The sequence below is a fragment of the Ictidomys tridecemlineatus genome, chromosome 12, assembly GCF_052094955.1.
Source record: "Ictidomys tridecemlineatus isolate mIctTri1 chromosome 12, mIctTri1.hap1, whole genome shotgun sequence".
NCBI lineage: Eukaryota > Metazoa > Chordata > Mammalia > Rodentia > Sciuridae > Ictidomys > Ictidomys tridecemlineatus.
In genome coordinates this window covers 87763170-87786827 of record NC_135488.1, presented here as the reverse complement: position 1 = coordinate 87786827, position 23658 = coordinate 87763170, and the positions used below count along the sequence as shown (strand labels likewise).

Genomic DNA, 23658 nt, shown 5'->3' with positions numbered 1-23658 from the left:
GCACTCCCACCTCCAAAAAAAAAAAAAAAAAAAAAAAAGCTGGAAATTCTCATTATGGAATTAGGTGGGAGGGTGCTGGAGATTGAACCCAGGGCCTGGGGCATGCTAAACACCAGCTGAATTGAGATTTGGATTTAGGATAAAGAGAGAGAAATACTGAATCTTAAAGGAAACACCCAGAAGCCATTGAGATGCAGAAAGCATAGTTGTAAATCTTGAGCAACACGCCCTTGGCCTGTGCCCTTGTAAAATGAGTGAAATACACCAGTGCTGGAAATAGTGGCTCAAAATTGTGCAATTCCACCCTGGATCCACCTCCAACCGGGCCCCTGATATAGCCCTTCTATAAATATTGGACCCTGATCCCCCGCACCAGCCCAAGTCAGGGCTGCTTCTCACCCTCAAGATGGCCTGTATTCTCCCTTGAATGTGTATCTGCCTTCCTAAATAAACCTATGTCTTTGTCTCATGCTGAAATTCTTTTCCATCCCCTATGCCAAGAACCTCACTGGTCCTGAGTGGAGATCCCTCTCTCCTCTGGGAATTCCTCGGACCCTTCTCTGGAGACATCTCTTCTCTCATGATAGAACCACTGAATTATACCCCCAACTTTGCTTGTTGAGAGCCACAGCCGAGTCGGGATGGCACCTGGCATTTTGCTAGAAGGAGTGTTGAGAGGTGACACCAGTGATCCATTAAGATGATGATAATTAAGTTAAGCTATGTATAATTGCTGTGACTGGATGATGCTGGATTGTAACAGGCTGTGTATTCAGTTGTATATAGACCCCTGCTGTCCGGCAATAGGGAGGCTCCTGCTGCCTTGGGCGTCCACTACTTGTTCCCGTTGAGTTCCCATTGAGTTCTCACGGAGCCCGGTAGAGAGCTGGGAGAGTTCCCGGGGAGTGCATGTGGAGTGCTGGTGAAGTTTGGGCAATAAAGGAGTTCCTGTTTGAACCTACAAGTGGCTTGTGACCTCCCGATTTGGTGCCCAGCCAGACTGCGGCATTTGGTGGCCCGTTTGGGGAACGTCTGAAGCTTAGGGGGAGAACAGCAGTCTATTTGGATTCCAGAGAGACTAACTACGGACCAAAAAGAAGATGACTTGGCTCAAATCCATAACAGCTAATATCCAGAACTTCAGTTTAGCTATCCTTACATCTGCGACAGTAGTTCTCCCACACCTAGAGGCTAATGAATAATGAACACCATTAAGGCCTATTTCAAATGTAAAAAACCTTGGGGCTTGCTTGTGGGAATACCTTCAGACCCATATGCAAGTTACGGGAAGAAGGATGGGATATCAAAAGAAGAGTCAAACCCAGGTGGTAACCAGGATGCTTTTTTCAATATCTATTTTATTATTGCCCTTTCCCACATCATAAAGTTCTATTTTATTTTTTGAGCTCATACACACCTAGGTTAATGTTTTTCTGATTAGTTCTATTTTTTGACTGTGAAATTTTTAAACATTGCAATGGAGATTTCACCTGTGAAAAGCTACAAGGCCTTAACTATTATGTGTTATATGTATTGTATCATGTGTGCACCCTTGTGTTTTGTGTTGTATGTCTGTATGTGCGTATGTCCATATATCATATATGAGGAGCGCTCATGAAAAAATGGATCCAAATATTTTTTTATTATTCACGTGATTTTAATGGTTTAATTTAAATTGGATAAACAGCTGTTGAGGATTGTTTTAATATGTGAACAAAAAAGGAGGTTAACAGATCTGTTTGTTTACTTTCACCTTTCCTTTTCATTATATTTAATAATTCTGTTCAGGATAATGAAAATTGTTCAGAAAATTGTTTTATTAGTGCGCTGGTGAAGACAAAGATAAAACCAAACTACAGCTTCTGCGAAAGCTATCACAACAAACTGTATAAACTGATGCATCAGTGAATAATGTAACTCAACAAGTGATGCTCAATCAAGAAGTTGATTTGCTTTGGGAGGAAATGGACATATTGATGGATTCCTCTGCTTTGAACTGCTTGCAGAACTTGCCTGGACTATGTATCACTTGTATGCATTGTGAACTATCTGTTGGTGCAGCGACTTGTGGTAGTGCCGGGGTATTTTTGCTGATGGTGTCATTGGTGGTACAATTTTTCCAAAAGGAGCCATCAATTGGCTTGGTGTTGTGGCATTTTGTATCCTCCTCCCTTCTGCTTGTGATGGTCGTTCAGCTAAAATTTGGGGGCCAACAGAGGTGAGGCAAAGAACCTCACTCCCCCACACACTGGTGCAAAGACCTATCCACCAGTATGGCTGTAAGCTGGGCCAGTAGTCAATGACGGGTAAGATCCAATTGCAATGGTACCAACCTAAGACAGGAGGCTGATGCCTTGAGGTCAGCTCATCGGATGACGGGTAAGAACCATATGTAGTATTGGACAACCTAAGACAGGCACAGTCCCTAAGCCACATGCTTATTGTTTAATTAAACAGAAGGGGGGAGATGTTGAGAGCCACAGCCAAGTCGGGATGGCACCTGGCATTTTGCCAGAAGGAGTGGTTGAGAGGTGACACGAGCAAGCCATTAAGATGATGATAATTAAGTTAAGCTATGTATAATTGCTGTGACTGGGTGATGCTGGATTGTAATAGGCTGTGTATTCAGTTGTATATAGACCCCTGCTGTCTGGCAGTAGGGCAGCTCCTGCTGCCTCTGGCACCTGCTAATTTTGAATTCTCGAGGAGTTCCCATTGAGTTCTCATGGAGCCCGGTAGAGAGCTGGGAGAGTTCCCGAAGAGTGTGTGTGAAGTGCAGGTGGAGTTTGGGCAATAAAGGAGTTCCTATTTGAGCCTACAAGTGGCTTGTGACCTCCCGATTTGGTGCCCAGCCAGACTGTGGCACTTGCTTATTTATTTTTCTTCCCAGACCTGGTTATTAAATTATTATTTTTTTTTTGGTGCTGAGAATTGAACCTGGTTCTTACAAAGCCAGCCCTTTACAAATGAGCTCCTTGAATTCCTTTTAAGAGTATTTGAACTTGCCTTCCCAGAAAAATACCAACAAGTGAAAGGATTCAGAATAATGCTAATCACCATGATAATGGTACTATTTAAAAGAGGCATCCCTCAGCCACTTTTGAAAGGGCTGTTGGCTGATCCGGAAATTCACTTTTTAGATAACCTAGTGGGGGAGGTAAGGGCAGAAGGAAGCCCTCAGAGTTAATAAAAACCATTAACTTCAGCTAAAAGCAAAAAGAAAGGAGGCGCCTGGTGATTGCAGGCTCTTAAATTGTAAATGGAAAAACAGGAGGGTATCTTGGATTTCTCCATTGTCACATGCTAATGAAGTGGCTGCACATAAAGGAAAGCCATTGGGGAAATTAGCCAAAGGTGTGGCCAGGCCCCAGGGTAAGAAACAAGTCTATGTTGGGTGCTGGCAGTTTGGGGTCCAGAATTAGGATGTCCTCTTCTGTCCTATCTGGCTTCATGACCCTGCTAATCCTTGGACTTGTTTCTTTCAGTAAAATGTGTATTAAGCCTGGGCTGGGGATGTGGCTCAAGCGGTAGCGTGCTCGCCTGCCATGCGTGCGGCCCGGGTTCGATCCTCAGCACCACATACAAACAAAGATGTTGTGTCCACCGAGAACTAAAAAATAAATATTAAAATTCTCTCTCTCTCTCTCCTCTCTCACTCTGTCTTTAAAAAAAAAAAAAAATAAGGGGCTGGGGATGTGGCTCAAGCGGTAGCGTGCTCGTCTGGCATGCGCTCGTCTGGCATGCGTGCGGCTCGGGTTCGATCCTCAGCACCACATACCAACAAAGATGTTGTGTCCGCCGAGAACTAAAAAAATAAATAAATGTTTAAAAAAAAAATAATAATGTGTATTAAGCAAATCCTGGCATGGCTATTATCCCGGGCAATCCAACCTGGCAACCAGATAACTAGTCATCTTTTTTCTTTCTTTCTTTTTTTTTTTTTTTTTAGTTGTTGATGGACTTTTATTTTATTTATTTGTATGTAGTGCTGAGAATCAAACCCAGGGCCTCATGCATTCTAGGCAAGCATCCTACCACTGAGCTACAACCCCAGCCCTGGTCATCTTTTTTCTTAGTCATGCCAAAAAAGAATTGGGGGGGAAAATTGCGTGTCTTTTCCAAAATGCACTCTATTTAGAGGTTTTTGCTGGTTGTCTTCCTCAGGCACTTACTTGCAAGTCTTCTCAAGGGTCCATGTTCATGGGGTTCTGTGGTGGAACTGATAGGGTCTCTGCTCTTAACGCCTGGCATTGGGTCAGAGATAGGACACGTGGGCAGACAGGAGGCAGAGTGTGATTAGGGTGGGACAAATAACTTTACAGTGAAGCAAAATGAAATGCATGTCACAGGATCCCACAGCAAGTGTCCGTGCAGGGATGGAAACAAAGGGACACATCAGCACGGCCTCACAAAGATGTGGTCTTGGGCTGGGGATGTGGCTCAAGCGGTAGCATGCTCACCTGGCATGTGTGCGGCCCGGGTTCAAGCCTCAGCACCACATACAAACCAAGATGTTGTTGTTACCGCTGTTGACCGGTGACAAGTGAGTTCTTGCTCCCCGATGTTTAAGAATAACACCAAAGAAGCACGCCAAGGCAAGGTCAGAGTAGAAATTAGAAATTTATTAAAGGACAGCAGAAAAGACTTCTCCCAGAGGAAGAAGGGGACCCAGGAGGTGGAATCCGTGGAAGTGCGGTTGTTTCCCCTTTTTTTTTTTTTTTTTTTTTTTTTTTTTGAATTTTTAATATTTATTTTTTAGTTCTCGGCGGACACAACATCTTTGTTGGTATGTGGTGCTGAGGATCGAACCCAGACCGCACGCATGCAAGGCGAGTGCGCTACCGCTTGAGCCACATCCCCAGCCCTCCCCTTTTTATAGTTCTTTCAGTGATGGAATGTAGGTGGGAAGGCCCGAGGGGTGGGACACAGGTGGGCCAAAGAAGTAGGCTGAGCAGGAAGGACTTCATTATCACTTCTTTGTGATGGGCTATCTTCAAATCTGCTGGGGGCTATTCATTAATACTTCTTTGAGGTGGACTTTGGCCTAGGGCCTCTACAGGACTTCATTAACATTCATATAACAGTTGTCCTGTGTTTTCCCTGAGTCATTCCCAGCATGGCCTCCATTTTAGATTTCACTCGATATTAGACCCGATTTACCTAACTACACTGACTACCTAACTTTAAATCTGGCTTCATTGTGTCCACCGAAAACTAAAAAATAAATATTAAAAATTCTCTCTCAGAAAAGGGGAATTGCATGGAAATGGAAAGAGACCCTCATTGTTATAAAAAACTACATAAAAGAGGTTGTGAGGGGAATTGGAAGAAAAATAAGGAGAGAAATGAATTACAGTAGATGGGATAGAAAGAGAAGATGGGGGGGAGGGGGATAGTAGAGGATAGGAAAGGTAGCAGAATACATCAGTCACTAGTATGGCATTATGTAAAAATGTGAATGTGTAACCTATGTGATTCTGCAATCTGTATTTGGGGTAAAAATGGGAGTTCATAACTCACTTGAAACTATTGTTCGAAGTATGATATGTCAAGAGCTTTGTAATGTTGTGAACAACCAATAAAAAAAAAATTCTCTCTCTCTCTCTCTCTCTCTCTCTCTCTCTCTCTCTCTCTCTCTCTCAAAAACAAAACAAAACAAAACAAAGATGTGGTCTTGGAGCTGCTGAAGTTCCCCCACCCCAACCCTCACTACTACCATAGTAATGGAGGAATTTTAGAAAATACAGATTCCCTGGTTTCTCCCCCCAGAGACAGATTCTGTAGGTGGGCCTGGGATTCTAGAAAAACAGCCAACCATGCTGCAGTTCTGTTGATCAGCCAGGTTTGGAGCCCACCATTGGAACAAGCCCTGATAACCTGTAGTCATACAATAGAGTAGTGTGAAGGGGTGTCAGTGGTCTGGGAAGGACGTGTTGTGTAAGCTGAGGAGTTTGCAGACTGGAGCGGCAGGAGGCAGACCAGGTTTTAGAAATGTGGATGCCAAGGCCCAGAACCAGGAGAGCCCATACCTTGATCAAGGGTGGCTCAGATTTGGTGAAGGATATTGGAGAGAAGGGTTGGGACATGAGACTGGGAAAGGGAACTCAGGGACAGCTTGAGAAGTGCTATTTTTTTTTGTTTGTTTGTTTAATTTATTTTACAGTAGAATGCATTGGAATACAATGGAGTACAACTTCTCATTCCTCTGGCTGCACATGGTCTAGCTTTGAATATTGTGCTTAGAATTTGGATATGATGGTAGAAGTATTGGCTAACCAACAGAGAGTTTTATTTTGTTTTGTTTTGCAGTGCTAGGGATGGAACCCAAGACCTTTGGGGTGCTAAGCATGTGAGCTACTGTTAGACCAGGACGCAAGAAAAGACCACTGACTCCAATTAAAATCAAATTAAAGCAAGCTTATTATTTCCACCGGCTGGGCTGCCTCTCCCTCCCAAAACGGCGGGAACAAGACAGCACCCCACCTTTCCTACAGCCCAGCTTTATAGCCCAGAAAGTTACACAAAAGGGATGTTACAGATAACAGAACTCTGACAAGCATCACACTAATGGTAGTTTACACATTTTTTTTGCTGGCCCCAACATCAGAATTTATAAGGACCATTAGAGCCTCAGAGAGGATGGCCAGGGAAGGCCAAGATTTATGAGGCGTCACTAAAGTTTCAGAGAGGGCTGCTATCTGGTCAGAGAGCCAGGCATGGGTGAGTTCAAGACACAGGCAGGCATTCCAAGCAGGTTCAGAATTTGCAGTAATTTATAGTAAAGCCGAAATTATCTTTTCATGGCCTTGTGGCAAGATGGCTCCCAATTTTATTTTATTTATTTTTTTTTTAATTTTTTTTTTTGAGAGAGAGAGCGGGGGGGAATTTTAATATTTATTTCTTAGTTCTCGGCAGACACAACATCTTTGTTGGTATGTGGTGCTGAGGATCGAACCCGGGCCGCACGCATACCAGGCGAGCGCACTACCGCTTGAGCCACATCCCCAACCCAGCTCCCAATTTTAATAAAAGATCAGGTTGGGTCTATCACTACTACTGAGCTACCTACCCAACACTTTATTTTTTATTTGGAGACAGTGTCTTGCTAAGTTTCTTAGAACCTCTTCAAGTTACCAAGGCTGTCCTTGAACTTGTGATCCTCCAGGCTCAGCCTCCTGAGTTGCTTGGGTTATAGGCAAGCACTGCTATGCCTGGCTCAGCCCTGTGTATTTCTTAAGTATCCTCTATCTGCCAGATGTTATTTTGGGCTGTGAGAAGACAATAGAAAATAAAACAGATAGACATACCTATCCTCAAAAAAAAAAAAATTACATTTTAGTGGAAGGAAAAGATAGAAAGTAAGTGAAATTTTATGTGCTGTGTTAGATGGTGCTGTTATGGACAACAGTAAAACAGAAGAGGCTAATGCGGAATTGAGAAGAAGTTACAATTTTCAATCAATCGAAGGGGCAGGTCGTATCTGCCTGTAATCTCACCTACTCTGGAGGCAGAGGCAGGAGGATCTCAAGTTCAAAGGCAACCTGGGAAGCTTAGTGAGACCTGTCTCAAAATAAAAAATGAGCTGGGCACTGTGGTGCACATCTCTAATCCCAGTTGCTTGGAAGTCTGAGGCAGGAGGATTGTGAGTTCAAAGCCAGCCTCAGCAATTTAGCAAGGCTCTAAGCAACTTAGTGACACCCTATCTTTCATAAAAAATAAAAAGGGTTGGGGATGTGGCTCAGTGGCTAAGTATCCCTGAGGTCAATTCAATCCCCAGTACCAAAAAAAAAAAAAAAAAAAAAGAAAGAAAGAAAGAACGAAAGGAAAGAGGGACTAAGGAAAAAAAGAAAAAGAAAAAAAATGAATCAGGGATGTAGCTCAATGGTAAAACATTGCTGGATTCAATCCCCAATGACACAAAACAAACCAACAAATAAATAGATAGATAGAAGGGGCAGGGAGGGCCGCACTGAGGAGGGGATAATTGACTTGTTAAGCAGGTAAGAGAGGGAATTTGGAATCTGTACAGAATTGCAAAGGCCCCCTGGGTTTGGTAATCCCAGCTATCTGGGAGGCCAAAGAAGGTGGATCTAAGTTCTAGGCCAGCCTGGACAATTTAGCAAGACCCTGTCTCAAAATTTAAAAGAACAAAACAAACAAAAAGAGGGCTGGGGATGTGGCTCAAGCGGTAGGTAGCGCGCTCGAGCGCGCTCGCCTGGCATGCGTGCGGCCTGGGTTCGATCCTCAGCACCACATACCAACAAAGATGTTGTGTCCGCCGAGAACTAAAAAATAAATATTGAAAATTCTCTCTCTCTCCTCTCTCACTCTCTCTAAAAAAAAAAAAAGAAGAAGAAGAAGAAGAGGCAGGATTAAAGACTTTGCATCTCTGCCTACAAAAAAAAAAAAAAAAGAAAGGGCAGGTGATGTAGCACAATGGTAGTGTCTCTGGTTCATCCATAGTATAGCAAAAATAAATAAATAAAATTTAATTAAAAAATGTCCAAAGTCCCTGAAGCCAGTGTGTATCTCTGTAGGCCCAGGGAATCACCTGAGCTGTAGTTAACTGGAGGGACAGAGATAGAAGACGACAGCTGAGAAGTGGGAATCAGATATGTGGGGTCTATATCCACTGAAGGAATCACTCATTTCTTCCTTTCTCATATAAATTGATGAATAAATAAGAATACTAGTGAATCTGACCAAATTTAGAACCCAACACAGAGGTGTTTCCCCAAGGCTTCTCTCACCTGGGTATCTGGGCTCCTTGCACCAGCCTAGCCTTGTTCTTGCTGCTTCTGTGTGATGTATCTAAAATGCTGGTCACATACTTGCTTCAAACCCACCCTTCAGTGACTCCCTGTTTCACTTTAGCCCCGCATGCCCAGGGTTCCTGATGTGGCATCTTAGCTACATTAGTTAGGAGCCTTGTTTGTGTATGTAAACAAAGTGAAGTTAATTTGAGGAAAAACAAAAGGGACACTTGTTATTAAGGAGAGAGGAGGGTTTCTTAAACCCAGGGGCGGAATCAAGGCCACAGTGGAAAGCTGGAGAAGCTCTCTGCCTTCCCCTCTGCCTCAGAGTCCTCCTCCCTTTCTTCTTTCTGCTCAGGAGCAGACTTGTTGGCTCCTGGCAGACAGGGTTATGCAATAGGAAAGGAGGTGCAGGCGCCCAAGCGACGTGGCAATCTCTGGACTGACTAACTTAGCCTCAGAAAGTCCCACAAATTTCACATCTACATCTTTGGATTTTAAATTTTTCCTTAATTTAGAAAATGGAGGCGGGGTGGGGGGTGGGGTGCAGGCCGGGAGCAGCTGGGGATGGAGCTCAGTGGTAGAGCGCTTGCCTATCTGCAAGGCCCTGGGTTCTAGGGGTTGGGGGGGCAGTGGTATACACGTATAGTATTGCCCAGGGACTTGGCAGAATGAGGCAGGAGGATTCCAAGTTTGAGGCCAGCCTCAGCAACTTGGCAAGACCCTGTCTCAAAATAAAAATTTTAAAAAAGATTAGATTACACACCTGTAATCTCAGCAACTAGGGAGGCTGAGACAGGAAGACAACGAGTTAGAAGCCACCCAGGAATTCAGTGAGTCCCTAAGAACTCAGTGAGAGGCTGTCTCAAAATTAAAAATAAAGGGATTGGAGTTGTGGTTCAGGGATAGAGCACTTGCCTCGCATGTGGGAGACACTGGGTTAGATCCTCAGCACCACATAAAAATTTTAAAAAAATAAAGGCATTGTGTCCATCTACAACTAAAAAATAAAATAAGTAAGTAAGTAAGTAAATAGAAAAGTTCTGAGGATGTGGCTCAGTGATTATGCACCCTGGTTTCAATGGGCAGTATGGAGGTAGGGGTGGAAGGGGAGGGGATTGAGGGTGTAACTAAATGCTAAATGGGTAAATGCCCCTGGTTTCATTCACCAGTACCAGAAAAAAAAAAAAAAGTGGGGGCCGGGTAGGGGGTAGTGTTTTGCTGGGAGAGGTAGAGCACCTGTAATCTCAGCCACTTAGGAGTCTGAGGCAAGAGGATCACAAATTCCAGGCCAGGCTCAGCCATTTAGTGAGACTCTGTCTTAAAAATTTTTTAAAAAGTTTTTTTTTTCCCATACCAGGGATTGACTCAGGGCCACTCTACCCCTGAGCTACATTCCTATCCCTTTTTATTTTTTGATACAAAGTCTTCCTAAATTACCCAGGCTAGCCTTATATTTGCAACTTGGCAACTTAGTGAGACCCTGTGTCTTGATAAATAAACAAATAAATAAATGTCTGGAGAAGTAGGTCAGTGGTAGGGTGTCTCTGGGTTTTTATCCTCAGTACCACATAAAGAAAATATACAATCCAGTACTTTTGTTTTTTTTTTCTTTTGGTGGGCTTGGGCAGATAGTGCAATGGTGCTTTGAAAGGGTAAAGTTTCTAAGCTGCAAAGCTTGAATTAAAATGTAAAAGACTAGGTATTGATAAGTTCCTCCGCTACACCCAGAACCTGAAATTCCTGAGATAGTTAGGACAACGCCCTACTGGCCATTTAGCCTAGGGCCCTGTGCAGTTTGTCACAGGGCCCGAACCAATCAGTTTGAATGTGTACCCCTCTTAGGAGTGACCAATCACCCCCGCCTGACCTGTTCCTGCCAATGAATGTGCTAATCATGTCTCAGAGTTGTTGTTCAATTTTCCCGCTCCTCATGATAATTTGTTCTGATGTATGCAAAGCCCCCCCCCCCCCCCCCCCCCGCCTCCCCAAAAAGTGTACTTAAGCTCTGCTTGACCTCTGCTCTGGGCTCTGGGCCACTCTCCCTTCCTGAGTGAGCCTTGGGCCTCAGCGTGCTGAATTAGGATTCTCTTCAATAAACTCCCTCCTGCTCATTGCGTGAAGCTGGTCTCTTGTGGTCTCTTCCTCCGACGTTTCGCCGGACCCTTACAGCTTGAATAGAATGCTTGAGGTCCTGGGTTCAATCTTTATCATTGGGGGGAAATTTATTAATATTACTATTATTTTGATCAGTGCTTACCCAGCATTTCTTTAGTTACTTAAATATTTTGTGCGACTGGGATTGTAGCTCAGGGGTAGAGCACTATCCTAGCACGTGCCAGGCGCTGGGTTCGATCCTTGGCACCACATAAAAATAAATAAATAAAGGTAATGTGTCTTAATATTGTGCATTTGATTGATTAGTTCATCTCTCCTCTGACACTTCAGTGGCCAGAATGAGTACACAAATATGGAGTATGAAAAAGCCAAGGACTGGGAGTGTAGCTCAGTGGTAGAGTGCTTTCCTAGCATGCAGGAGGTCCTGGGTTCGATCTCTGGTACTGCAAAAAACAGTAACAACAAAATCTCCTAAGCCTGGCTCTAGAAAAAGCCCCGTTTTCTCCTACCATCCTCTTAGGACACCGACCATCACCTTCTCTCACAGCATTTTCTGACTAGTGCTGCTGTTCCTACTGTAGATCGTATTAATTGCTCCCAATTCTGGGCTACAATATCCCTTATTTTATTAGATTATAATCAGTCATGCCTTTGTATCTGCTTCCTCATTGGACAGTGAGCATTACAAGTTCCAAAACTCTATTCCATCTATCAAGGTATCCCCAGAGGACGGCACTGAACTCAAGAATCTCCATTAATGTTGAACTGAAATGAACTTATGCACTTGTATTTTCTGCAATTATTTCCTTTTCTTTCCTAAGTTCTTATAAAAGTTAATTTAGAAAATGTCAGCCTGTCTCGGCTGTCCTTAGAGGAAAGGAGGAAAAGGGCATTTACTCCTGCAGGGACTGAGAAAAACCACATCCCTGGGGGCCAGGAGAGTGACTGCTGTGGAAATGTAAGTGAGAGACCACACAGGGAGGGAAAAACCCAGACCCAATGAAAATGATTTCTTTCCACCTGGAAATTTCCTCTTCCGATCTGGTATTTCCTTGAATCTGGGGAATCTTTAAATTTTCTCAGTAGAAGATCTGTTCCCTTGCATCCATCCTGGGTGAAGGGTCTACTCTTTTTTCTCTCTCTCTCTCTCTTTTCCATTGGTGCATTATAGTTGTACACATCAATGGGATTTGTTGTTACGTATTCGCACACGCACAGAGTAGGACATAATTTGGCCAAAAGCACTCCCCAGCTTCCCCTCCCTCCCTTCCCACCTCTCAGCTCTTGATCCCTTTCCTCTACTGATCTCTCTTCGATTTTTTAGGAGATTCACCTCCACCTTTGCTTTCCTTTTTCCTTCTCTAGCTTCAGCACATGAGAGAAAACATATGATGACCCTTGACATTCTAAGTGTGACTTATTTGGCTTAACATGATGGTCTCTAGTTCCATCCATTTTCCTGAAAGTGCCATAATTTCATTTTTCTTTATGGCTAAATAAAACTCCACTGGATATATATATATATATATATATATATATATATATACATATATATATATATATATATATATATATATATATATATACCTTTTTCTTTTGGTACCAGGGGTGCCTGACTACTGAGCCCCATTCCTAGCCCTTTTTATTTTTTTATTTTGAGACAGGGTCTTGCTGAGTTGCTTAGTCCCTCACTAAGTTGCTGAGACTGGCTTTGAACTTGTGATCCTTCCGCCTTAGCCTCCTGAATTGCCGGGATGATAGGTTTGTTCCATCTTACCCGATCCAAATTCGAAGTTCTACTCTTTTTTTGTGTGCAGCGGGTAGAAGTCAGCTTCCTGATTGGGACCAAGCATCTTAGGTGGGATAGGAAGAATTAAGAGAAGAGGCTTTGTGGGCTGGGGATATAGCTCAGTTGGTAGAGTGCTTCCCTTGCATGCACAAGGCCCTGGGTTCAATCTCCAGTACCAAAAATAAACAAATAAATAAAAGAGAAGAGGGTTTGTGAGTGGTGCCCAACATAAAATAAAATGCTTTGTGTTTTGTTTATTCACTGGTACTGGGGATTGAACCCAGGAGTGCTATCACACTGAACTACATCCCCAGTCCTTTTTATTTTTATTTTGAGATAGGGTCTCACAAAGTTGCTTAGGGTCTTGCTTAGTTGCTGAGGCTCGCCTCAAACTTGAGATCTCCTGCCTCAGCCTCCTGAGTTGCTGTGATTACAGGTGTGCTGTGCGCCACCATGCCTGACTTTGAGACAGGATCTCACTAAGTTGCTCAGGCTGGCCTGGAACTTGCAATCTTCCCTGCTTCAGCCTCCTGAGTTTCAGGGATAACAGAACATATTTTGAGACGTGAAGATGACTGACAGTCCTTGGAGAAAGAAAAAGTAGCCAGAGACACCAATTCAGCCTGACTTTATTTTGGTATCTCCCAGTCTCAAACTCTCTAATTCTGAGGCTCTCAAACCTCTCCTCTGTTTGTGTTTTCCTCTTCCTTTCTCGTCCTCCCCAGTCCCCTGAAAACCCCCTACTTCTCTTCTGCACAGGAGTCTGGGAACTGACAATTGGAGGACAGCCATGGACCAGGGGCCCCCAGCCTTCCCTTCCGATCTATCTGGATGGTGTTTACCAAGTCTCCAGCCCCGGAGCCATGGTGGTGCTCTTTGCCTTACTGAAGAAAAATGGATTTTTCCTCAATTCCTGATTCCTGTTTAAATATTTAGTTTAATCAGCTCAGACCCGAGTGCCTTTTCCATTTCCCCTGGTGCCTGGGAGCCACGCTGACACCAGTGTCATAAATAATGCATCCGGTACCAGCAACATGCCACTGGCTGGGAGTTACTCAAGTCCCTGGGCCTGCCTCTGCTGCAGATGCTTCAGGGAAGCTGGGCCATGCTGCAGAAGTCAGCCATGAGCCTGAAGATCTGGGCCTCAGAGCTACTCCTGGAAGGAGTTATTGTGCCGAGCAAGCAAGCAGTCCCCACCCCAGCCCAGACCTGAGTGGCCTTTGAGGGAGGAGGAGGGGAGGGAGGAGTTCTTGGTGGGGGAAGTGGGAGTAGGGAGGAACTTGTCCAAGGACTTAGTGTCCAGACCTGATGGGGAGATTCAGGGTCCCTTAGAAAAGGCCTGATTTAGTCCCCTCGGGTGGGTGTGGGGTGGAGGAAGAGGACACCAGATTCAAGGAGGTCACTGAGTTCAAAGGCAGAGGAAGCCAGGACTCTGTGAAATTTCTGGAATTTTCTCTCCATACCACCAGAATTGTAGACTGTAATATGGGCTCTACCCTTCATACTAAGAACACAGTCCAGATTTCACCCTGTTATCCTAAAAGCTGTAGTGGGGAGAAAGTCAGGGCTTCCAGAGGAGGACGTGTTGTCTCTTACACAAAGGAACAATGCTGGCATTTGGCTGGACAGGTCCTGGGCATCCTTTGCCAAAACCTCAGAAAGGTTAGGCTGCCTCCAGGCTCTTTGTCTTTGGAGCTGGCTCCTGGTTGCTCTGAGCTGGGCAATTAAATGTGAAATATCATTAGTTACCACTAATGATATGGTCCTCCCCTGGCTTTGTAAAAACAGCCTCTTGGGGCAGCTCTGTAATCCCCCCCCCAAAAAAAAAACTTTGCAGAGATAAAAGGAAACAAACAATGATTTCTTTATCTAGGAGTTCAAAGTTTAGCTTTGAGCTCTTCAACATTTTCGGTTCTTTTTGAAATCAAGAGTGCGAGTAAACTTTCCTCTTTCTCTTGTAGAAAGGGCAGCTGCTACAAACCTATGTAGATAAAGATAAAAAGAGCTGATGAAAGGAACACATTTAGTCTCCATCCCTCAGTCTCCTGGAGGGCAGTAGGGTTACAGGGGATACATGAATCCCCTTTCTTGTCCTTGAAGTCAGGGGACTCTACCAATTCATGTTGAACTGCCCAGGATCTGGAGAATTAAGTACCACAGAAATCCTTCTGTGGGTGGCATTGCATCCCTATAATCCCCGCTGCTCAGGAGGCTGAGGCAGAAAGATCATAAGTTTGAGGCCAACCTGGGCAAATTAGGGAGGCTCTGTCTCAAAAAGCAAAAAAGGGCTGGGGGTCACAGGGCAGACAGCTGGGGACACCAAAGGAAAGATAACAGGGGAACTGGTCTCCGGTAATACCACCTTGACAAACCCAGGGGTCCATTTTTCTTGTTTGTCACAGTAGGACCCCCTTCCCCTTTTTTCACTTGGCTCCTGGGACCTGGCCCTCTCTGGCTTCTTTCTCTACCCCTCCTTTTGGGCTCTCGTCTTCCTGATCACGACACGTAGAGTTCTCCGTCTTAGCTGCACATTAGAATCACCTGAGGATTTTTGTTTTTCACCTAAAAACTGAGGGCCACTCCACTCTCATGAAATCAGGACGCTGGGGGGCAGAGCTTGGCATTGTCATATGGGTTCCCCTGCTGCAGCCAGAATACAGAATCAGCCTCTGCTCTCAGCGCTGGCTCACCGTAGAGCCCAGGCCTCTGCACTCCTTCCCGCCTACACCCTCTCCAAGGAGCTCTCCCCAGGCCCTGGCTTCATGCACCCTGTATGTAGCAATGGCTCCCAGATTATTGTCTCTACCTTAGGCCTCTCCGATGAGCTTCAGAGCCCAGATCCAGTGCCTATTGGCCGTGTCTATTCAATACCCCCAAACAGATGTCTATGGCACCTGGAAGTGCTAATATGCGTTTGTTTTGCCCTCTCATCCATTATATCCAGTCCTTTAGGAAAGGCCATTGGCTCTGCTTTAAAAATATATCTTGGAGCCGGGCACAGTGGCATACACCTGTAATCTCAGCGGCTCAGGAGGCTGAGGCAGGAGGATCCCCGAGTTCAGAGCCAGCCTCAGTAAAGGCGAGGCACTAAGCAACTCAGTGAGACCCTGTCTCTAAATAAAATACACAATAGCGCTGGGGATGTGGAGTAGTGGTTGAGTGCCCCTGAGTTCAATCCCCATATATATATATCACGGTGAGGCACAGTGGCACACACCTCAGGAGGCTGAGCCAGTCTGGGTAACTTAGCAAGACTCTGTCTTACAATAAAAGAAGAAAAAGGGTTAGGGATAGAGTGCCCCTGGATTCAACCTGCAAAAACAAAAGGAGAAAAAAAAAATACACAAATCCTGAGCAACATCCCCAGCCTTTCATTTGGTTTTGATGTCCCTTAGTCTCTGTGGATAATGCTCTCACTGTTTTCTGGATAAATCTCTGCTTACTCACAATTGAGTGGTAGATACCATCTGTATTAGTTCCCCATAGCTGCTGTAACAAATTACCACAAAGTGGGTAGCTTTAAACAACAGAAATGTATCTCCTCACAGTTCCACAGGCCAGAAGCCCGAAATCAAGGCGTGAGCAAGGTTGGGTCCCTCGGATCCCGTGGTTGCTGGCAATCCTTGTCATTCCCTGGTTCAGGTCGCCTAACCCCTGTGTCTACCCCTTCCTTCACCAGGCCTTCTCTTACTGGTGTCTACTTTTCTTCTGTGTTCTTGGGAACATTTGCATTGGATTTAGGACCCACCCTAACCCAAGACGAACCTATCTTGAGATCTTTAACTTAATTACATCAGCAAACACCCTTTTTCCAAATAAGGTCAAACTTAGTTTCCTGGCAGTGTAGCATTTTGGGGGAAGGGCGTGACACCATTGGTCCCACTCTACCATCTCAGAGGGGAGAGCGTGAGACAGAAATGAGTCACATTTGCATTTTAGGCCTTGTCTCTTCCTTTCCCCCTCCCTCCCTTCCCCTCCACAGGTACTTTTCAGGGCTGGGGGGGAAGGATTCAGGGTGGAGGCAGAACTTAGTCAACACTAGTTTCTAGAGTTTTCTTTGCTGGCCCCTGTGAGGTGGGTGGTCAGCCCTAGTGAGGGGGCATTCCTCTTTGGCCTCACCCTCTCTCTGCCTTGGGCAGTGCTGTGTGGATCTGCCCTTGCCCTGCCTGATTGCACATTTGGACCCGGACTGAGATCCCCAACCTGTTAAACCTGTTTCTGTTCAAACCTAAGGACTCCGGAAACCTGCTTCTTGCCCTAGAGCAAGGGTTTGGCTGGATCTTCTGACCAGACGGGCTGGGCTGTGGGCTGATGGTGACACAGAAGACAGTGTTTCCGGCTCAGACCTCTCTCTTGAGTTTCCAGGCTTGTTCATCCAACTTTTTAAGAGAGCAAACATCTTACGTGGATGTTACCAAAGGCGCCTCAAACACCGTCTGTCCGACTATGAGCCTTATCTCTATCCACCTCCCGCAACTCACCACTCTCCAGTCTCTTGCTGGGTCTGTCCATCCAGTCGCACACCAGCCTAATCACCATGCTTCAGCTCCATGCTCTCCAAAGTCACCAATCCCAGCCCATGGCCGCCACTCTTCTCCTCTCTCTGATTCATTCTCTGTTCTACACCCTGACTCATCTTGGGGATCATTCCCTGTAATTGACCCTTAGGATTCGTTTTCTTGAACCCCCACCTCCTCTACTGCACAGCCATCTTTCATTCAAAGCCACAATAGGCAAAAATAATTTTAAAAAATCTTTTAAAGGGGCTGGGGATGTGGCTCAAGCTGTAGCGCGCTCGCCTGGCATGCAGTGCGGCCCGGGTTCGATCCTCAGCACCACATACCAACAAAGATGTTGTGTCCGCCGAGAACTAAAAAATAAATATTAAAAATTCTCTCTTTCTCTCTCTCTCTCTCCCCCCCTCACTCTCTCTTTAAAAAAAAAAAAAATCTTTTAAAAAACCCCAACAAGTAGAGTGCTTGCTTTGCATGCACAAGGCCCTGGGTTCAATCCCCAGCACCACAAAACAAACAAACATAAAACTCAACAAAATAAAATAATAAAAAGGAAACCCTCGCTGGGGGCAATGGCGGCACATGCCTATAATGCCAGCAACTTGGAAGGCTGAGGCAGGAGGATCCCAAGTTCAAGGCCAGCCCTAACAACATAGTGAGAACCTGTCTCAAAATAAAAAGGGCTGGGGATGTGGCTCAGTGGTAAAGGACCCCAATACAAAAAGAAAACAAAACAAACAAAAAATGGGGGTGGGGTGAACACTAGGGTCAATTAGGCTGGCCATCAGGGGCTCATCCTTGTCTCCATTGTAACTTCCAGTCCTTTTCCTGCTACGCGGAAGGGGAAATAGCATTGTCACTGGAGAAGGAATCTCCTTATGGATGTAATCAAATGGCTGAGTGAGTTCCTCTTTGAGGGCATGAGAACTAAGGTGTCCTAAAATATATACTTCCCCAAACCAGGACTTCCTGGGGTTAGTCCTGGATTTCATGTCTTTAGCCTAGGAGATCCAAGGAAGTAGAAGCTCCTCAACTAGAAAAGCTAGACAACACCCTACTGTGGGTTTTCTTTCCCTCGGGGCTCTTTTGTTTTGCTTCTTGCTGTCACATGCCTTCCTTTCTGCTAGGACTCATTTGTCCACCTTTAAAACCCAGGGCCTCCCTAGAATGTCTGAGCAGACCGGCGTTTTCCAAAAAAAGTTTGCTAAGCAATAAGTTAATGAGAGGGAGAAGAGAAACAAACTGCCCAGAAAACACCAACAACAAGATACAGTCCCAAATCCAAATCTGGCCTCTGGCTTCAGATTAATTGCTTTCTAGTCTCCCAGGCTCCATTCTTGGGTTCAGGGTTACAAAACTCCCAGACTGTGGCCAGCACCCTCTTATTTATTTTGCATGTCTAGAAATCTTCATTGCTCAACGGAGAAGAAAACCAACTCTGTCTCCCCTATGACTTTCCTCAGCACCCACTGTTTACAGTTAAATGGTAGGATACTACAGACTGACAGAGGGGATGTTTGGGGCCTTCAAATAATCTCTTCCACATGTTTCTCCCCACCCCTTGGAACTGGAGATCAGAACCAGGGATGCTCACTACTGAGCTACATCCAAGCCCTCCCTGCCATTATTTTGTGGTGCTAGGGAATGAACCATGGGATTTGAGCATGCTAGGCAAGTACTCTGCCACTGACATCTCTAGCCCTAACCTTTTTATTTTTAATTTTTTAAGTTCTATATGACAGCGGAATGTATTTTGACATGTTATACGTAGATGGAGTATACTTTCCCATTTTTGTGATTGTACGTGATGTGAAGTTACACTGGCCATTTATTCATACATGAACCTAGGAAAGTAATCTCTGATTCATCTACTGTCTTTCCCATTCCCTCCCTTCCCTTCATTCCCCTTTGTCTAATCCAAAGTACTTGAATCCACCACCCACCCCCTGCCATTTTATGCTAGCATTCACAAATCAGAGAGAACATTTGACTTTTGGATTTGGGGGACTATCTTAGTTCACTTAGCACAATAGTCTCCAGTTCCATTCATTTGCTGGCACATAACATAATTTCATTCTTCTTTATGGCTGTGTAATATTCCATTGTGTATATATACCACATTTTCTTTATCCATTCATCCTTTGAAGGACACCTAGGCTGGTTTAGCTATTGTGAACTGAGCTGCTTTAAACATTTATGAGGATGCCTCATTTATGCTGATTTTAAGTCCTTTGGGTATATATGGAAGAGTGGGAAAACTGGGTCAAATGCTAGTCTTTTTGAGACAGGGTCTCACTGAATTACTCAGGCTGGCTTCAAACTTGTGATACTCTTACCCTAGTCTCTTGAATCTAGTCCCTGGGATTATAGGTGTGGGGCACTGCTCCTGGCTCTCATGCTTATTTAATCCTAAGAGCACTTCAGGGAAATTTTACCCATGGGAGGAGGGTTAGATTTGCCCTGAGACTTCTGGCATGGTCGGAGAGACAGCTCTTCCTTGGTGGTGAATGGGGATGGCTGGAATAGAGAGGAGGGACCTAACAAATATCAAGTTGTCAATATGTGCCAAACTCTTTAAGATTCACAAGCCTTTGAGGCAGCTATTCTTTACTAGTCATGATGTGCAGAGTTTGAGGCTCAGAGGGATTTAGTCATTTACATTTATTCTTTAAGATATTGAGCTTTACTGGCATGGTGGCACACACCTGTAATCCCAGGCAGAGGCAGGAGGACAGCAAATTCAAGGCCAGTTTGGCAATTTAGTGAAACCTTGTCTCAAGGTATTAAAAAAGGGCTGGGAACACAGCTCAGTGGCAGAGTGTCCTTGGGGTTCAATCCCTAATATTGTAATAAACAAAACCCTACAGAATCTAAAGGAAGAAGCAAAAGTAGGTCCAGTCATGCCACCCACCATCATTCCCTTCTGTTCTCCCTGCAAGTTTCTGAAGCCTTTAAAGGGGTATTTCTGGTATTTAACAGAGTATTAGGCTGTTCCTAAGGGAAAGAGTTGAATGTGGATTTGAGAAGTTTTCTTGGCACCTTTGACACATTTATTGTGGTTAGTATAGTGACCACAAACACCTGGTAAGGATTGCAAAGATGGGAAATTAGACAGGCAGGCGAAGAGCTAAGAAAAACAAAATATTTTGAGGGAGGACAAACTGCTTATTTATTTAAAAAATAATGGGAAAGTTCCTATAGCTTTCGGGGTTTTTGTTTGTTTGTTTTTGTATTTTATAGTTTCCAGGTAGCTTTTTCACTAGGGGAAAGACTCTGTGGTTGAGAGTATTCTAGGTCAGAGGGAAGGGCTGGACTATAAACTTAGGACTGCTTCGAGTTTAGTGTATAACTTCAGGTGAATCATTCAGCCTATGTGTGTGGCAACTCAGAAATGGAGTGATGTCAGATATGTCACAATATGTTTTTGCTGGGATCTCCAGTCAAAGAAGTATGGTGGCTGGGTGTGGCGGCATAGGCCTGCAATCCCAGTGACTCAGGAGGCCAGCCAGCCTCAGCAATTTAGAGAGACCCTGTCTTACCCTAGTCTCTTGAATCTAGTCCCTGTCTCAAAATAAAAAAAAATCAAACAGGTTGGGGGGTAAAGCTCAGTGGTAGAGTTTCCCTCGGTTCAATCTTAAAAAAAAAAAAAAAAAAATATATATATATATATAATGATGAACAGCAGCTATACAGTGTGCATAAGAGAATAAGAGAATATTTCTTCTCTGGGTCAGAAGAGCTGACACAGGCTCTTGGACACATTGCATAAAACCCTTAGGAATCTGAGGCTTTCTGGGGTTAAAAAAAAAAGCTACAAACACCTGCTATTTGCGTAGTACTTTATGCTTTTTGACTTACAAAACATTTTCAGATATCATCACAACGGATTCCTAGCACACCTGTGAAGTGGAGTGAGTGTCCCAATTTACAGATGAGGAAACAGGTCACAGTCCATGTAATTCAAGCAAAGGTGCTGCACTTTTTCTTATTTTTTTCACCTCAATAGTTGTGGTAAGGGACCATCAAGAGAGGCAACCAAAACACAATCTTCTCTTTTGGGCAAGTCTCTTACCCTGCTGTTTCAAACCCAGAGTCAAAAGCACAAGGCTATGTCACCAGACAATCCAAACAAATCACAACAGCCAGCCATCATATTCATGTTTACTATGCATCCAAGTCTGGGAATAGCCCCCCCCCCCACTGGGGATTGAACCCAGGGGTGCTTTACCACTAATCTACATGTCAGTCAGCCCTTCTTTATTTTAAGAGAGGGTCTTGGCTAAATTGCTGAGGCTGGAGTCTACTTTGCATCTTCCTGCCTCAGCCTTCCTGGTTGCTGGGATTACAGGCATGTGCCACCACACCCAGTGGGGAATAACCAGGCAGAAAATAACTAGTTAAAAGCTTCAGGCACTGAACCAGCTAATTGTCCATCTAATAGCAAAATGATTGACAATATCTTCTCCTTTGGGGTGTGTGTTGAAGGTGCACTGTAGGGCCAAGTTTCCCAGTAGACAAAGGAACCCCCTCTCCCTGCTTGCTGCAGGAGGTCTAATTTCCCCTCCAAGCACGTGCTGGCCTTGTTTGGAGGCAGGGCCTCAGGGTGTGGGGGAGTTGATTCAGTGCAGCCCAGCATGGGGGGGAACCATGCAGTGCTCTGTTCAGCCCAGTGCACTCAGGGGGGTCCTTAGAAGGGAGTCGTTTTTCTAGCCCTGTCCCCGTGTGGGTTTGACAGCGGAAAGCTGCAAGCACAGGGGTCTTCCTGGCCCAAAGCCTGCGGGCTGTAAGTCATCACAGAAACCTCACCACGAGGTAGGCGCCCTGCTGCTGCACTTATTTGCATCCAAGTGTTTGCACCTAGACTGGCGCTCGGGCGCTTGAGGTCTCACACAGTGGGGTTCCCCAGGGTCAGAGAAGGAGAACCTGTCTCGGGGTGGGCAGGTGGCCGAGTACTCAAAGTGGGCCAGAAGGCGCCCGGAGAGGCCGAGTTCAGGTCCCGTCGCCGTTCTCCAACAGCCCCCGGCCCGCGTCTGCGAGCGAGGCTTCTGCTTTGGCCAGCACCCCGGCCCGGGGGTCCTCTGCTTCCAGCCAGACCCCCAGCCTCCGCTGCCTCTCCCCACCCCAATTCCCGCGGGCCCCGCGGCGCTCGGGCCTCTCCGGCCTCCCCCCGCGCGGCCCACTAGGCTTCTGCGGCCCGGCGCTGGGGGCGGGCACCAGCCCCCACCCCTCGGCGTCCCCTCCCCTCACTTCCCCTCCCTCCCCTCCCCCCGCGGCGAGGCGGCGAGGAGGCGGCGGCGGCGGTCGAGGCTGAGGCGGCGGCGGCGGCGGCGGGCGGGGCTCTGCTCGGGCTCCGCGGGCGGGCGGGCGGACATGGCGGCCAACATGTACCGGGTCGGAGGTAGGAAGGCTCGGCCCGACCCGGCCCGTCTGGGAGCGGGCTGAGGGAGTGGGGGGTCCGGGCGAGCGCAGCTAACCTCCGGGAGCCTCGGGCGCCGGAGCGCGGGGCGCAGGGGCGGGGGGCGCCGGGGCCCTCAGGGGTCGGGGCTCCCCGCCCCCACCTCCCCTCCCCCCGGGGGCCGCACGGGCCGGGGCCCACCGGCCGCCCCAGCGCTGCCCGGGCCCCAAGGGCCGGGCCTCCGCTTGGAGGCATGAATCGGACATCCCCCACCTCGGTGAAACCCCATGGGAGCAGGGCCCGTCGAGCCCCCTACCCGGGTGGCCCTTTCCCCGCCTGGCTTCTAGGCACTGGGGGCTGGGGAGCACGGGGACATCCCCTCCCCCACTACCCCCTTCAGTGGGAGTGGGGCAGGGCGCGAGGGGGGCCCTGCCAGGGCTTAGCTGGACAGGCCTGTCTGCAGGGCCAGGGCCCTGTACATCCCCCCCCACCTCGTTTCTTGACCAGACCCCCAAGAGTGGGGTGTAGGGGGGCCAGGTAGCCTCAGGCAGAGACGGGAGTTGAGCGCAGCCTGGACTTTTCCTCTGCTGCCTGCCTTCCCAGCCTTCTGCAGAAGAGAGAAATAAGGTCAAACAAACTTTCTCCCTGCTCACGACGCCCTCCTCCCTCTTTCCTGGTAAAATAATAATTCAGATAAGTGGCGTGCTTGTGTGTGAGACTTGCTCTTCTGTGCTCATTAGTCGAGCTCCTGATGGATGGTGGTGGGAATGGCCTGGCTAAATGAGGCCACTTTGCAGAGGAGAGACGGTAAGAGCCACTAAGGTAGACAGTAATAGTTCATTCTAGCCTCGAATAAACACACAGTGGGAAGTTTTCTGTGAGCCTACTAGATGAGAGGAGAAGCCACACTAGAAAATTTTTGTCCTCCTTGTTGAAAACCTGCAACGACTTCTTTGTAACCCACAGTCTAAATGGGTCTGAATTAAATATGGTAAAAGGATGAAAAGATTCCAATAGCATCCCCAAAATGCTCTGCCTCTGCAAATGACCCTCTCCTCTCCTTGGTAATCTTCCCAAGTAGAGCTTTAG

At 46.2% G+C, this 23658-nt stretch overlaps 1 protein-coding gene across 10 annotated transcripts in view; it reads left to right on the top strand.

Moving 5' to 3' along the window:
- Mta3 (metastasis associated 1 family member 3) overlaps positions 1-23658 on the top strand; it is a 239745-nt gene that overhangs the window by 22771 nt on the left and 193316 nt on the right. For 4 of the 10 annotated variants that reach the window (XR_013429020.1, XR_013429019.1, XR_005727282.2 and 1 more), the window contains exon 1: positions 23322-23376. The exons of 1 other annotated variant lie outside the window; for it this stretch is intronic. Coding sequence is in view for 4 of the 9 variants with exons in the window: in XM_040271053.2 (XP_040126987.1) it covers positions 23325-23376 (52 nt within the window). In the remaining 5 variants the exon portion in view is untranslated. Of the gene's footprint in view, positions 1-21904; positions 21987-22435; positions 22573-23220; positions 23246-23321; positions 23377-23658 lie in introns of those variants that run through there. 5 more of the 10 variants (XM_078029290.1, XM_078029289.1, XM_078029295.1 and 2 more) reach the window with 3 other exon arrangements.